This window comes from Rhipicephalus sanguineus, chromosome 4 (genome assembly GCF_013339695.2).
Source record: "Rhipicephalus sanguineus isolate Rsan-2018 chromosome 4, BIME_Rsan_1.4, whole genome shotgun sequence".
In the NCBI taxonomy this organism is placed as follows: Eukaryota; Metazoa; Arthropoda; class Arachnida; order Ixodida; family Ixodidae; genus Rhipicephalus; species Rhipicephalus sanguineus.
Window position 1 is genome coordinate 15,803,327 of NC_051179.1, and position 13,371 is coordinate 15,816,697.

General features: G+C 42.5%; 1 protein-coding gene across 1 annotated transcript in view; it reads right to left on the reverse strand.

Moving 5' to 3' along the window:
• Positions 1-260: 260 nt before the first annotated feature.
• Positions 261-13,371, reverse strand: part of LOC119389481 (HEAT repeat-containing protein 6-like) — a 40,306-nt gene continuing 27,195 nt past the window's right edge. Inside the window, 8 exon segments of the mRNA XM_037656766.2 lie at positions 261-687; positions 1,629-1,764; positions 3,953-4,168; positions 6,948-7,102; positions 7,570-7,727; positions 8,691-8,809; positions 10,176-10,331; positions 11,999-12,136. Coding sequence (XP_037512694.1) covers positions 536-687; positions 1,629-1,764; positions 3,953-4,168; positions 6,948-7,102; positions 7,570-7,727; positions 8,691-8,809; positions 10,176-10,331; positions 11,999-12,136 — 1,230 coding nt within the window. The 3' untranslated portion in view covers positions 261-535.

Below are 13,371 nucleotides of genomic sequence, written 5' to 3' on the forward strand. Positions count from 1 at the left end.
TCCATAAAATGACTGATCATTGGTGTCTGTGTCACATCAGCAGTTGATCTGCGCATTGTTGATGATACGCTGCTGTTTGTGATGTCAAAACCTGCTATCACAGCATGGTGGTCATCATCAAATTAGTTATGTATCTATCCTGTGGGCTAATTAGTTGCTGTCCCCTGCTAAAAATTCATGCAGTCCACACAAGCCGTCGCAATAGATGCTGGCTTGCTTATCAAAAGAGAAGAGCACATAGATATCAAGAAAAGTATGTACATATGAAAATGGTTTATTCATGCATTGCAAGATGTGCAATAGAGCACTTAAATGTAGAAAAAAATGGCCCCAAAAGAAGCCTCTGCTCACTCAACAATTGTGGCGCATGATTTTATACAACAAACTTAGCTAGCTGTTATCGAGAGTCCTGACCAATATGGCCAACTCGGTGAATCTGCTCTTGGTTCCTTGAAGTAAAAATGCATCAAGAATCCACTAAAAAATATTCTCTAACTGGGAAAAAATGCTAGCATAAAATATCAACAATAAAGAGCTAATGAATGTCTAGCCCCTTCAGTGACAACAGATCAGTAAATTCTTTGTCCTTGAGCAGGCTGTCCAGCAGCTTTAGCACTTTGGCAGTTGAGCTATCTGAGGACTCCTGGTATATTCTTCTAACGTTCTCTCGAGATTTGTTTAACAGTTCTGGAAAAAAAAAAGAGCAACAAATGAGATGGAACCTAATGATTGGACGAGGTACAGCTGTTTGCAAGATATGTTCAGCTGTAGTAACTGCTAAACACCATTAAGGAAAGTAGAAGTGCTTACCACAATATCACCTTGTTCCATATAATTCATGCCGATCTAATGAACTATTACTTTGATCAGTTTTCAATAAAAATGCATACATTTTTTAAAGCGACACAGATTATATCGTAATATATCGAAGCCATTTCATAGATTAATCAGAATTCCTTCAAAGGCTCTTTTATAGGGCACTAGATGAACACTTAGTCAAGCTGGTTTAGCAGATTACACTTAACAGTGCATTTGTCATTTTTACAAAGTACAGGCACTTGAGTGATTTAAAAAAACGATGAAAAATACGCTGGAACAGTTACCTAGTGAGAATAGACAACTGTCAAAGAAGTAGTTATCACTGCAATTGAAAACAAATACATTTCGGTCTCACGACCTATGCAGTCTTTTCAAGCATAAATACCTGAGCACAATAAAAACAAGGACAAGATCTGTGAAATCACACTGACTTCATTTGTGCTATGGTTTGTCAGAGAGAGAAATAATGAACGAAAAGTTTAGATTTCAAATGAAGTTTTCTTTGCTGATGAAGCCACTTCCTCCAGGAAAATACACAAAGCAGCCCAAGAGGCTAAAGTAGGTATTTCTTTAAAAAACATCCTGCAACACTTTTTGAACATAGTAAGAAAATATTGCTGATCAGTAGTCACTAGTCATGGCTCCAAAGAACAAATGAGCCAACTATTATTGTACTTTTGTGGCAGCAGACTCGCGAGGCAATACAGTCCAACAGACATCATGACTGCTTTGAGGAGTGTTGGTGTTCCACCTTAACTGTGACTGCCTTTGACCTGCGTGTAGTATTAGTGCAGTCACAAGAAGCATACCTATAAGTGATAGCTTTCCTTGAGTCCTCTTAAAGGCACCAGATATATTGCACTCGTGTTCCAATGCAGCTCGTGCCATGCCGGGCAAGTCTTCAGGTTTTGCCAGTGACAGGAGATGACATATTGTGGCACACAACTGGAAAGGACAAAGTAATGAGACATCGGTGAAGGCATGCACATGATAATGACCAAGTAATTACAATCATCTAATGCTTGCCTTAAAAAAAAAAACACTGAAAAGCTCCAGACAGAATAAATAAAATAAGAGAGAGAGACACACAGAAAAGAGGGCATCTGTAACAGCCTGTGTGTTAACGCTATAGAGGAAGTGTATGAATCAAGTTCCCTTTTTTAAAAACATAAATTTAAAATGTGCGTTAAAATCCAGGGCTAGTAAGACTGCAGCAAACATGACGAGTTGTGAAACTTTTTAAAAATGTAGTCTGATTAATTGGAATGTCAAAATCTCGAAGCTCTGCAGCAAGTATGTACAACTTCTCCAATTAAGTCTAGGTGCAAAAAAAATCAAGGACAAAAGTAATACTTTGTTGTCGACAAAACACATCCTGCGGAAAGCTGACACGGCTATGAACTGCTCTGCAAAATATTACAGTCACGCGCGCCACGTAAAGGCCACAAGCGGAGCGCGAAGTTGCCGTTTCCTCAGGCGACCTCTTTTCAAACAGAGGCCGGTTCTCACTCTCGTCGGTGGGCGGGGCGTCTGCACGTTGACGTTGCGGATCTGCCAGTTTACGTCGCAAGAGACATAGCATGCTTATTGGCCGATAGCCGGATGAGATGCGCTTCTTGCCACGGGGTACCGCCACTTGTCCGCGCCGCACTCCTCAGTCTGCTAACTTTACACGGTAGCCGCACTCGCGCACGCGAATCACAGCGGGAGAGCGATCGCGTTTCATGACGCGCACTGACGTAACTTGTTACCCCCGTGCCATCCCTCCCTGTCTAGCTTCCAGTGCGCTTGTTGGCACAAGAAAAGAGAGAAAGCGCTGAGAGCATGCGCCAAACCCCCGTAACTCCGCTCATTCTTGACGGATTCGAGAAATTTTTGCGGCAATCGATTTGGGAGGCAGTAAACTCCGATCTGAGGTCATTAGATCATTACTTGGAAAAGTGGTTCATGACCCCTTTAAGGAAAATACTAGAATGAGTTGGGAAGTTAGCTACCTAAATACTAGTCACTAGTGCATAATGACAGCTTGATGGATCTGAAGCAGACAGCATCTACTTTGAGGATTGCTGACACATCAGTCAATGAAAGGCTCCCTTTGCGTACACTAAATGCCGGATCCCGAAAATGGTTTGCGCTCACAACAGCCCCCGTCACTTACATAAGTGGGAACGCACAGTGCAGATGACGCAGTGCTAAAACAAAATCTTTGTGCTTGCTGCTTTGGCTATGCAGAAACTCTCTAGTGTGTCTTAACTTTTAGACCGCTCTAAACTCTTCACCAAAATTTCTCGCTGACCAAACCTGAACACAACAAATAACAAACTAGTGCATACGACAAAGTAAACATATTTCTTTCAGAAATCAGCATATAGTGAATATGTGCTTATAACTAGAGATTACATTTTTAGGTGCCTAAACGAACAAGGTTCAAAACTGTGACCTAACAAACATGATGGAGGTGGTGGCTTCAAATAATGCTCTTTTGGACCTGCAACCACAATAGAAAGCTCGAAAAATTGAACAGCAGAAAGTTTCATCATCCGAAATTTCAGACATTCTTATACATCGGCTTCATGGGGTACATGGTGGTGCCAAGAAGGCATCCGAATGGTCAGGCATGCCCAAAAAAGCCAGTCAACAGCGTTTTCGCCATGACTTATATAAATATTGTGCTGTCAGATCCCAGACGTATGAGCAATTGCGTGTTCAAAAAGTTAAAGTAGCTTGACTGCTAAAGTCGCAAAGATTGGTTAAACAGCGGAGCTGGTGGCATCGTATTGCTGCTATTTCATTGCTCAGCTTTGCTATGTAGTAGTTTTGCCATCATCTGCTCCGTTTCACCAGTCTTCACGACGTGACATCAGTGAAGCTACTTCAAATTTCACATTTATAACGTTTAGTGGACTGGAGGTGAGTAGTGGAGCTAGCCCAATTTCTGTGGAACATACCTGCTAGGCTAGTTACAGTCAGTTACAGTCAGCTTCTTCATTTTTTAGTGGACCAGAGGTGAGTAGTGGGGCTCGCAAAATTTCTGTGGCGTTATGCTCCACAGGGATTAACCTCGACTTTATGCAGCTCTGCTGTTGAAAATCAAATCAGCGACCTATGCCCCAAAAAGTGAAGGTGAACCCACCTGCTCCCTGAGCTGTTCCTGGTGCTGCAGTTCTCGATAGTCGACCGACTGCTTTGTGCCTTCAACAGCAGTCAGGGTGCCGCACCACACAGTCTGCATTTGGTCCCCATAAGTGCTGCGTACTTTCGGCACTGCCAGGGCAGCTGCCGCTTGTATGCGTACCTTGAAGTTGCTACAGCTGTTCAGGCTTGAAAGTAGAGCACTAAAGACAGACACCTGAAAAACACGCAAGCAGCAAAATACCATGCACTTTTTCTTCTTACCTCACAAAAGGGTTCCACACTAGTGCACAGATTCAGCATTATTTGCCAACAGCCCGAGGCAGCATCTTGGAACCCAGTGAAACAGTAAATGCTACAAAAAATTTCCATTCTACGAGGCTTATTTATTTATTTATTTATTTATTTATTTATTTATTTATTTCTTTATTTGTACATTACCTGCACTGCCGTTCTTGGCGTTATAGTGGGGAGGCAGGGCACGAAGCATGGTAAGGTGAGCCGGCAGTCCTGCAGCCCATCACACCTGCTGGAAATTTTTTCTACTCATGATGGTTTTTGAAAAATAGTATAATATTTGGGGTTTAACATCCCAAAACCACGATATGGTTATGAGAGACGCCGTAGTGGAGGGCTCCGGAAATTTTGACCACCTGGGGTTCTTTAACGTGCACCTAAATCTAAGTACACGGGCCTCAGACATTTTCGCCTCCATCGAAAATGCAGCCGCCGCGGCCGGGATTTGATCCCGCGACCTTCGGGTCAGCAGCCGAGCGCCATAACCACTAGACCACGGTTTTTGAAAAATAAATGAATATTTAAAAAGACCTGTGCTGGAGCTGCGATGCCAAACCTTAAGTTTGTGATCCACATGTGAAGACACATGATGTGTGGGGCGGAAAATATTCCAAGCTTGAACTACTGTTTCTTTACTATAAACCAAATAAAAAGAGTTAGTGAAATTCCTCATCGGGTTAATAAAGATTATTGGTCAGCTATTGTACAAGAATTTGATTATGACATTTAGAAACTAATGACCATCCCAAATGTCTGTGCAACTGTCATTGAAGGAATTTGAAAGCAGTAGTGTTCGAAATGTGCCAAGTGTTACTTTACACATCTTTGAAGAAAATAAAACACAATTAAATGGCAAACACAGATGCTCACTGGCCCATTCCTCTGTGCTGTTAACTTGAAATATGTTGCTTGACCATCAAGCTCTCATTCAGACATATTACTTCAGTTAAGTATGGCGCAGTGTGAACTCAAAAATGTCAAAAATAACCCAATGTACACTCGAACCACACTTCCTTGAATATTCCATCGGTTCAATGGGGTGCATAACCATTGTGTTGTTTGCATTTCTGTTGTGCTCCTCACTGTCCATATACAGTAGTAGAGGGTAATAAGGGACATAGTGAATAAATACTATATAACATTGTAATTTTGGCACCCACTTCACCTTGGTTAACATGGTTTTAACAGTAGTTGCTGCTGTGGTGTACCAGTCATGAAATAAATGCGGTATATTTCAAATGATATATACAGCAACAAAAAAAGGCTTCAACTAGCAATAATACCCGTCATCTTGAACTTCATAGGGTACTGAAGCCACTAGTGCTAAGTGCCCAAAAGTGAATATGATTGACGTCAGTCTATTGTAGTTCAGATGCAATAAATTTTCCTTTTCCAAGTGAGAACAATACACCATTACTATCTCTATCACTGAAAGAAACTGCATAACAAATGAACAAGAAAACTGTATGTGGCTAATAATACAGTAGACTCTCAATAATTTAAACTTTCAGTTAATTCAAACAAATTTTAAATTTTTTGGTTGGCCCACTATGCTTTCAATGCATTTTAAAGCCGCTTAATTGAAACTGCCCCACAGCACAAATTTGGTTAATTCAAACTTTTTGCTTGACCAAGCCTCGTAATATCTGCTGCCTTTGCTGCTTTTAGCCGCACATTCGCATTTTTATGTCACTAAAAATCACAGATAAAGCCGACTGCAGGCCTGAAAAACGGCCAAACTTGCCAAACCACGGGCACCGGCAATCGTATGCTGACTGAGGAAGAAAAAAAAAAACAACCCTGAGACAGTCTGGCCTTGGTCTATTGTGTACCCAACGCTTCTTAAAGTCACTTTCGCCGCTGTACACTGGTGCCATGCGGGAAAGCATCCTACTAATGGGAAGGGGCTGCGAGCTGTCACGGGACACAACACATTTTGCCCTTGGATTACACACAATGCATGCGTTGTATATCAACGAGTACCAGTATGATCGCTAATGCTTAAAACTTTACTGGCAATCTTGCAGAGCTGTCTATGATGCCGCTCCAGCACTGAGAAACAATAACCACCACAACTAGTTGGTATGTTGCCCCTAGTCATATTTATGAGAACTGATAATTCAAACAAAATCCTGCGGTCCCTCGAGTTTGAATTATCGAGCGTCTACTGTAATTGCTAGGGTTTTACGTGCCAAAACCACGATATGATTACGAGGGACGCGGTAGTGGAGGGCTCCGGAAATTTCTATCATCTAGTGCTCTTTTAACGTGCACCTAAATCTAAGCAGTTATGCTTAGATTTAGGTGCGAAATGCGGCCACCGCAGCCAGTATCTGATCCCGTGACCTTCAGTAACTGTATTTGGGTGTAATTTTTTTTTATGCATTTAGATCTGGCTGCACGTTACAACTAGGGGCCTTGCGTTCTTATTTCTTGATACAAAGATTGGGTGTGCTTTACAGTCGAGGGTACACTGAGCACCTGTCCAGTGTACTTCTCTGCCTGTGTTAACATCCCAGCTGTGCTGCTTTTACAGCAAGTGTACGTAACAATTGAGTAAATAAGGTATAATGCCAAAGCAATGAGATTTTTTGTAGACAATAACTCAAGAGTGATCAAACTTTATGGGTTATAACTCTCCACTGCACTCTCCTAGATGAAAGTTTGTTTGAGGATGTTTAACTCCCAACACTACGTACCACGTCAACGTAGTCTGCAGACACAACATCCGTGCTTCCCAATAGACAGCCCAAAGAGTAGCAGGCATTCCAGCGCACTTTCATCAGTCCCGCACTGAGGCTCTGGATCAAACATGACGTCGAACTGATGACAAGCTTTCTGATGTTCTCATTTTCTGAATTGGAAGGTTTTGGAGAGAGAAAAGTGTAAACAGCAGTGTGAATGCACCCAGCAAATCACCACACTGAGCCAACCGAGAAGTGTTTGTTCTTGCAACCGCACAAACACACAGATGGGATAACGGCCTTTACTTTTAGAGCAACATAAACAAAACATTGAATTGTGCTGTCTCTTTTAAAAATGTGTTACCCAGTGTCCTTCTATACATTTCTGCCTCTAGTTTTTAGATTTATTGCAGCTGTAGAAAGGTCTCCCATCTCCCCTTCCTTTTTGATGCTGTAGTCATTTCAATCAAACTAAGTCAAGAAACATAAATAAAAAAAGTCTGCAAGAAATAAATTCTATGCGGCACTTGCAGATAGCTGAAAATTCCCTTCCAAGAGTGCAACAGGGATGGAAATAATATAGCGGGAGAATCCACTACACAGCGGAAATTAAAACTATTTAGACAAAAACAATTACCTAGATTCTTAGCTGAAATAAACTGTAGTAGGCATCCAAGTGCCCTCACTGCGTTTGCTTGCATTTGGTTTTTATCTGGCCGGACACGAATGGCTGCATTCCCAAGAAGACAGATGAAAGTATCTGGCACTTCGGATGCAACCTCTGACCCACTCTTCCTGCAACAGGATGCACATGATACAGTCAGTCAAGATGGTACTTAAGAAAATTCATTGAATTAAATAAATTTCAAGGTATTATATGCCAAAACTGTGATTTGATTATGAGGCATGCCATAGTGGGAAGACCCTCTGAGGTTTTGTAATGGAGGGTCTTTGTATTTGGCCAAAGTGAAATGTGACCATTGTGACTGCAGTTGAAGCTAACGCGAGGGGGGGGGGGTCAAGGTAAGAAGGAAGAAGTTGGATGAGTTGTAAGTGTCAGTGCATGCAGATCACATGTTTATATACTTTGACTCCATTACTTTATTGCACATTTGTGGAAACACAAGCCTTCGTGCTTTTGATGCATGCCCCATTATTTTATGTGTCAATATCCTGTGCATATTGTTATCATGTACCTTAATATTTTAATTATGAATAACCAATGTTTCACTGGTATGTGCCATATGTTTCATGTAACATCTGTACTTCATCATAATCTCCTTTTTGTCCACACCTCAAGTAAGGCCCAACAAAATAGGACGGTTCAGCTATTTGAACAAGCAAGCAAGCAAACAAACAGATTAGAAGCATCCAAAGAGAGTTTTCACAGCAATCATTGATAAGTTCATGACAAATAGTGACAAACAATAAGCAGCAGCTACGCCAATAGAAATCACTATTCACGAAGAAAATTGAAGCTTCATCCCCGGTACCGTGATGCCTCAATTGCTGCACAAGCACTTGGAAAACAATACGTCAAGCAATGTTACGCAGCGAGGCAAGGAACGGATTTATGAATAGCAGAGAAATATTACCTGGCAATTTGGAATATTTAGATATCAAACATAATACTAAAACGTCACTTTGCTGAAGCATACTTACACAACCATTTTACAGTAGTGCTAACAATACTGTGAAGGTGTCTTTCCCACACTATCATCCTACTGTATGAACACAGGAACACGCAGTGTAGCTTACCTTAATTGAGAAAGCATTTCAGCCACATTGCTGAGAGCCCATGATGCATTCATACGAACACTAGTATCTTCAAGTGCTTCCACAGCAATCTCACCAACGTCCATCAGGAACAAAAGATCCTATGAGCATGAGACAAAATATGCAAAAAAGGCAAAACACGTGTGTTGTATAACTCTGTTTCACACATAGTTGGCAATGGGATAAGGCCAGTGAGAATATGTAGCTATTTGTATTTTATTTCGCTAAAAAAAAAACTATGGGTTTAACATAAGGGGTCTGCATAAGGCTGCATGGGCTGCTCGGAGCTTAGATGTAACTATGCTCTAGCAAGAATCTCATGAATACACTGCTGAAGACATTGCCTTTTGTTACCTCTTTGAAGAGATCTTTACTTTTATTTAAGAATAACTGAAACTTTGTAAGCTGGAAGATATGGCAAGCCGGAGAGCAGCACTGCTAGAGGTAGCTGAAGATAAGACCCCACCATGCTCTACAGCAGGGGTCGGCAATCTACGGCCCCTGGCACAACATCATACCCTCCCCTTAGCTAGGCGATGAAGGTCTGCCGACTAAGTGATGAACACCTCCAGGACTTTCCGCATCTGTCAGTGAACAACCTCGATCTAGACATTTGCGAGTTGGCTAAGAATGTTCAGCACCAAAAGTCGCATTGAAAGTTTTTTTTTCTTCTTTGCTTCTAGCCTATGTTGATAAATTGCAACCTTGTGACATGCGTACTGAAAATAAACATGAAATCTAATCCAGTTTTGTGTACTATTATTCTGAAACCGAATTTTTCTCTGTCTCCAAGCCCTCCCCCCTCCCCTGATTTTACTTACAGCCCCCGCCGTGTCGGCTTCATGTAACTCGGCCCTCTGCCTCAAAAGGTTGCCGACCCCTGCTCTACAGAATACAAACTATTCTCTCTTGTGCTATTTAAAATAGCTGCACATAGATAGATGTACTATCGAGCTCAGTATGAGCTACATCACGTGAGCGCGTGGCTTAGCGCTCTGCAAGGTTGTACAGCTGCGCCGAATATGGCATATTTTCGAGTTATTGGGAGAGAGTTTGGCTGTCCCTGCGAGCGTGCATCGCCCCCACTTGCTTGCTTTCACCCTTGAAGTTATCATTTTCGCAGCTGATATCACCGCAGGGCTAAACGAGGGCGAGGGTAAAAGCAAGCCGAGGCGATGCGCGCTCGCAGGGACAGCCAAACTCTCTCCCAATAACTAGAAAAATATGCCATGATTGGCACCACTGTACAACCTTGCAGAGCGCTCGGCCCCGCGCTCACGTGGTGTAGCTCATTCTGAGCGCAATAGTACATACAGAAACACAGGGATGCCACTTGGCACCACGGAGCAATAGTGATACAACCTGTCCAATAACCAGGCATTTGCAATGTCACTGCCCATTGTAGTGTGACCGAGTCATAAGAATGCTTGGTGTGAATGAGTGAAACATGAACAGTGTCCTCCTCACCTCCCGCAGTGAAGTGTACATACAGAAGATGCTGAGGCACCTGATGGCAGCATTACGAACAAAGGCATCTTCTGTCCATTCCACAACGTTTCCATTGCTGTCAGGTGACCGCGCAAGGCCAAGTAGCACCGTGATGCACAACACTCTGCGGTCATCCTGTGAAAAGGAGTACACAGTGCAATTAGGATGCCAGCAGCTGCTGGGAAGTCATGGCAAAAAATTGGCTTTAGACATGCATGTGTGTGTGGGGAAGGAAGGGTTGCTGTTCCTATTCATTCAGAAAGCTGCAACATAAGTTAGAACTAAAGTGCAAGGGAGCAGACTATCAAGCACTACTGCAGACAGCAAGAAGTACACTGAAACCTCAATATAACGAACACGGATATAACGAAATATCAGTTATAATGAAGTAAATGAAAAATAGTCTTGCTATACATATAGTGTTAGGAATATACCGTTATAACGAATTTTCGGATATAACGAAGTTATTTTCGTGTAAGATGTAACTTCGTTATAATGAGGTTTGAGTGTAGTACTGCCACACATAGTGTTTGTTGGGCATGCTGTATAAAAGACGGCATAGAGCAAGTGCACGCAGTTGTCTTTAGATCTGTGCATGTGTTACTGGTGGAAGCAAGCACTGAACCAACATTGTAGGTGCGTTCTGCTAGAAATGTCTGTAGCCTAACCTTTTTTTATGTACAGTGCAGTGGTGCAGTCCACTGCTAAAGGAAACACCTAATCATCATCATCATCATCATCATATTCTGTGTCCAGTGCAGGACGAAGGGTCCTTCCAATGATCTCCAATTACACTATCTTGTGAGGTATTAGTAATAAAGAAACAAAAAGTCAAAATTAGAGTAATCAGAAAGAAGTAGTTGATAAAATCTATTGAATTCACTTATACATCAAGTATTGGCACATGCACTTTTACAAGGTCTGTTTGAAATGTTAGTGCAGTGAGTGAACAAAAAGGTGAGGGATGGTGTAACGGCTCTGTTCTATCCACTTGAAGGACCTGGCTGAACTCTACTATGTGCTGGACAGCTGCATCATCTATGGTAAAGGTGCTCTAAAAGGGACAACCGTGTTAAAGTTTGTCAGAGTTTAGTGTGCTCCCCGCACAACAAGGCTCCATTTTAAGTGTACACAGACAAATTTAGAAGGAACATTTCAAGGGAGGCTTCATGAGCATTCTTAGGCATAAAAATGTATATACAGCCCAAATGACAGAACAAAAAGTGAGTGTGCACAAAACAAAGTGCTGACACTCAGCTTCTAAGTTTAGAGCTAACACTTTGACCCATAGAGTTTCCGTTCGTTCAGCTACCATGGGAATGATGGGTAGTACACAAATTTGCCTAGTCTTCGTGCTTGCGGCTTCAAACGTACTTGTGGCTTTGTTTATTGCTGTGTTTTGGCGTTCGTTTCGGATAAAAGAATAGACCATTGTGAACTTCGTGACCAGGTTTGATTTGGTAAGCCTAAAAAAGTTAACGTGGTGAAGTGGAACTGCTGACTTTTGCTGAACTTTGTTTTGCAACAAAGCAGATGCAGGCGACGCGGAGCCAAACGGAGCCGAAAGAACGAAGTTCAGACAAATTTGTGTACTACCCATCATTCCCATGCTGGCTGAAGCGTCATGCGGTGCAGCTCTCATAGACACTAGCGCCAGAGTTCCTCTAGTAAGTATTGTAGGAAACTCTATGCTTTGACCTACTCAGTTTTTTTCGCCATTCCTTCTCTACAGGCACAAGAACACTGCAACACAGTTCACTTAAGATTTCATGTTTGTGAGGCTTTTTAATAAGTGCACTTACAGGCAAGGAATCCCACATAACCGACCCAATTGTGGAGAGGCAATTGCAACTCTCTGTCTGTAGCATTGGTTCAGAAAGATCTTGAAGAAAAGACTGTAGTGTTCCATTAAGTAGACAGTCCAACCAAAGATGACGTCCCTGAAAAAAAAAAAAAGAAAACACACATGTACATATATTCAGGGTGGGAAGTTACTGTACCAAGTACCCATTATGCTAAGCACTTGCATGAGGCAATATTAACGTGATAGCATTAAAGAGCTCATTTCGCAGAAACTCTGGTGTTGGCGTCGGCGATGGCGTCTTTGGTTGTAAGCAAAAAATCAGTATTGTCCATGAGCGAAAATTCCCAGTAGATGCAAATACAGAAGTAATAAAAAATCTTCAGTTCGAGTGGGACCGGGGATTCGAACCTGCGACCCCTTGCTCTGTGGCACAATGTGTTTAGCCGCTCAGCCCCCACACATACATCATAGTAACGGCGAGCTATTTATATACATACGCCATTTACCATTGGTGGTAGGCACATGTTGGAGGTTCTTCAGCATGGCAGAGGCTTGACTATCACCCACGAGATGGCGCAAAGACCCATGGGCGCGTTTTTAAGTGGCATCGCTCTGCCATGTTTCGTCGCGCCGCATGCATGAATATAGGAGCCAGAGGGCATCCACACTTTGGATTTCCTCACAGCACGATTTAGGTGTCCACTGAGAAGCGAAGCCAGGCTAGCGATTGGGCAAGCGATACAAACACGATCCGATTACGCTATCACGTTCTACTCTTGAAAGTGAAGCTCAAGCGTCTTCCAAGTTTTCAGAAAGGTTGATCGCAGAGGTATAAAAAAAACAAGGCAAGAACTTAGCACTGCTAATCCTTAAGGTATGCATGCATAGAACGGGAGGATTGTGACATGCCCACAGCTGTGTGCATGCACTGTCGGCCGCAAAAGTTGGTTGAGGCACCTGATGCCAGCATTATGAACAAAGGCATCTTCTGTCCATTCCACAACATCGTCGAGGCTATCGGCCATGCCATCCGCGATAAGTTCCGACAGTGGTGCGTTGGTGGAGCTAATCGCGGAGGCCACGGCCGGTAGACTTAACACCACGCCGTGTGACAGTAGGTGGTGTAGCAATGCCGTTTCTGGTTTCTGCTATGCGCTGCAGATCCCACAAGCTTTTGCGGCCGACAGTACATCATGAGTGATCTTGCACACTCTCATCTGTCACGATGATATTCCTGAACTGTGCATCTCTCACAAACATGTGATTTTGTGCAGACAGTAACATGCTCATTTTATGTTAATTACTTTTATTGCTGGCAAAGTTAGCCTGCAATGCTTTAAAAAATGAGTAACCAATGGTGGGATTAAACTT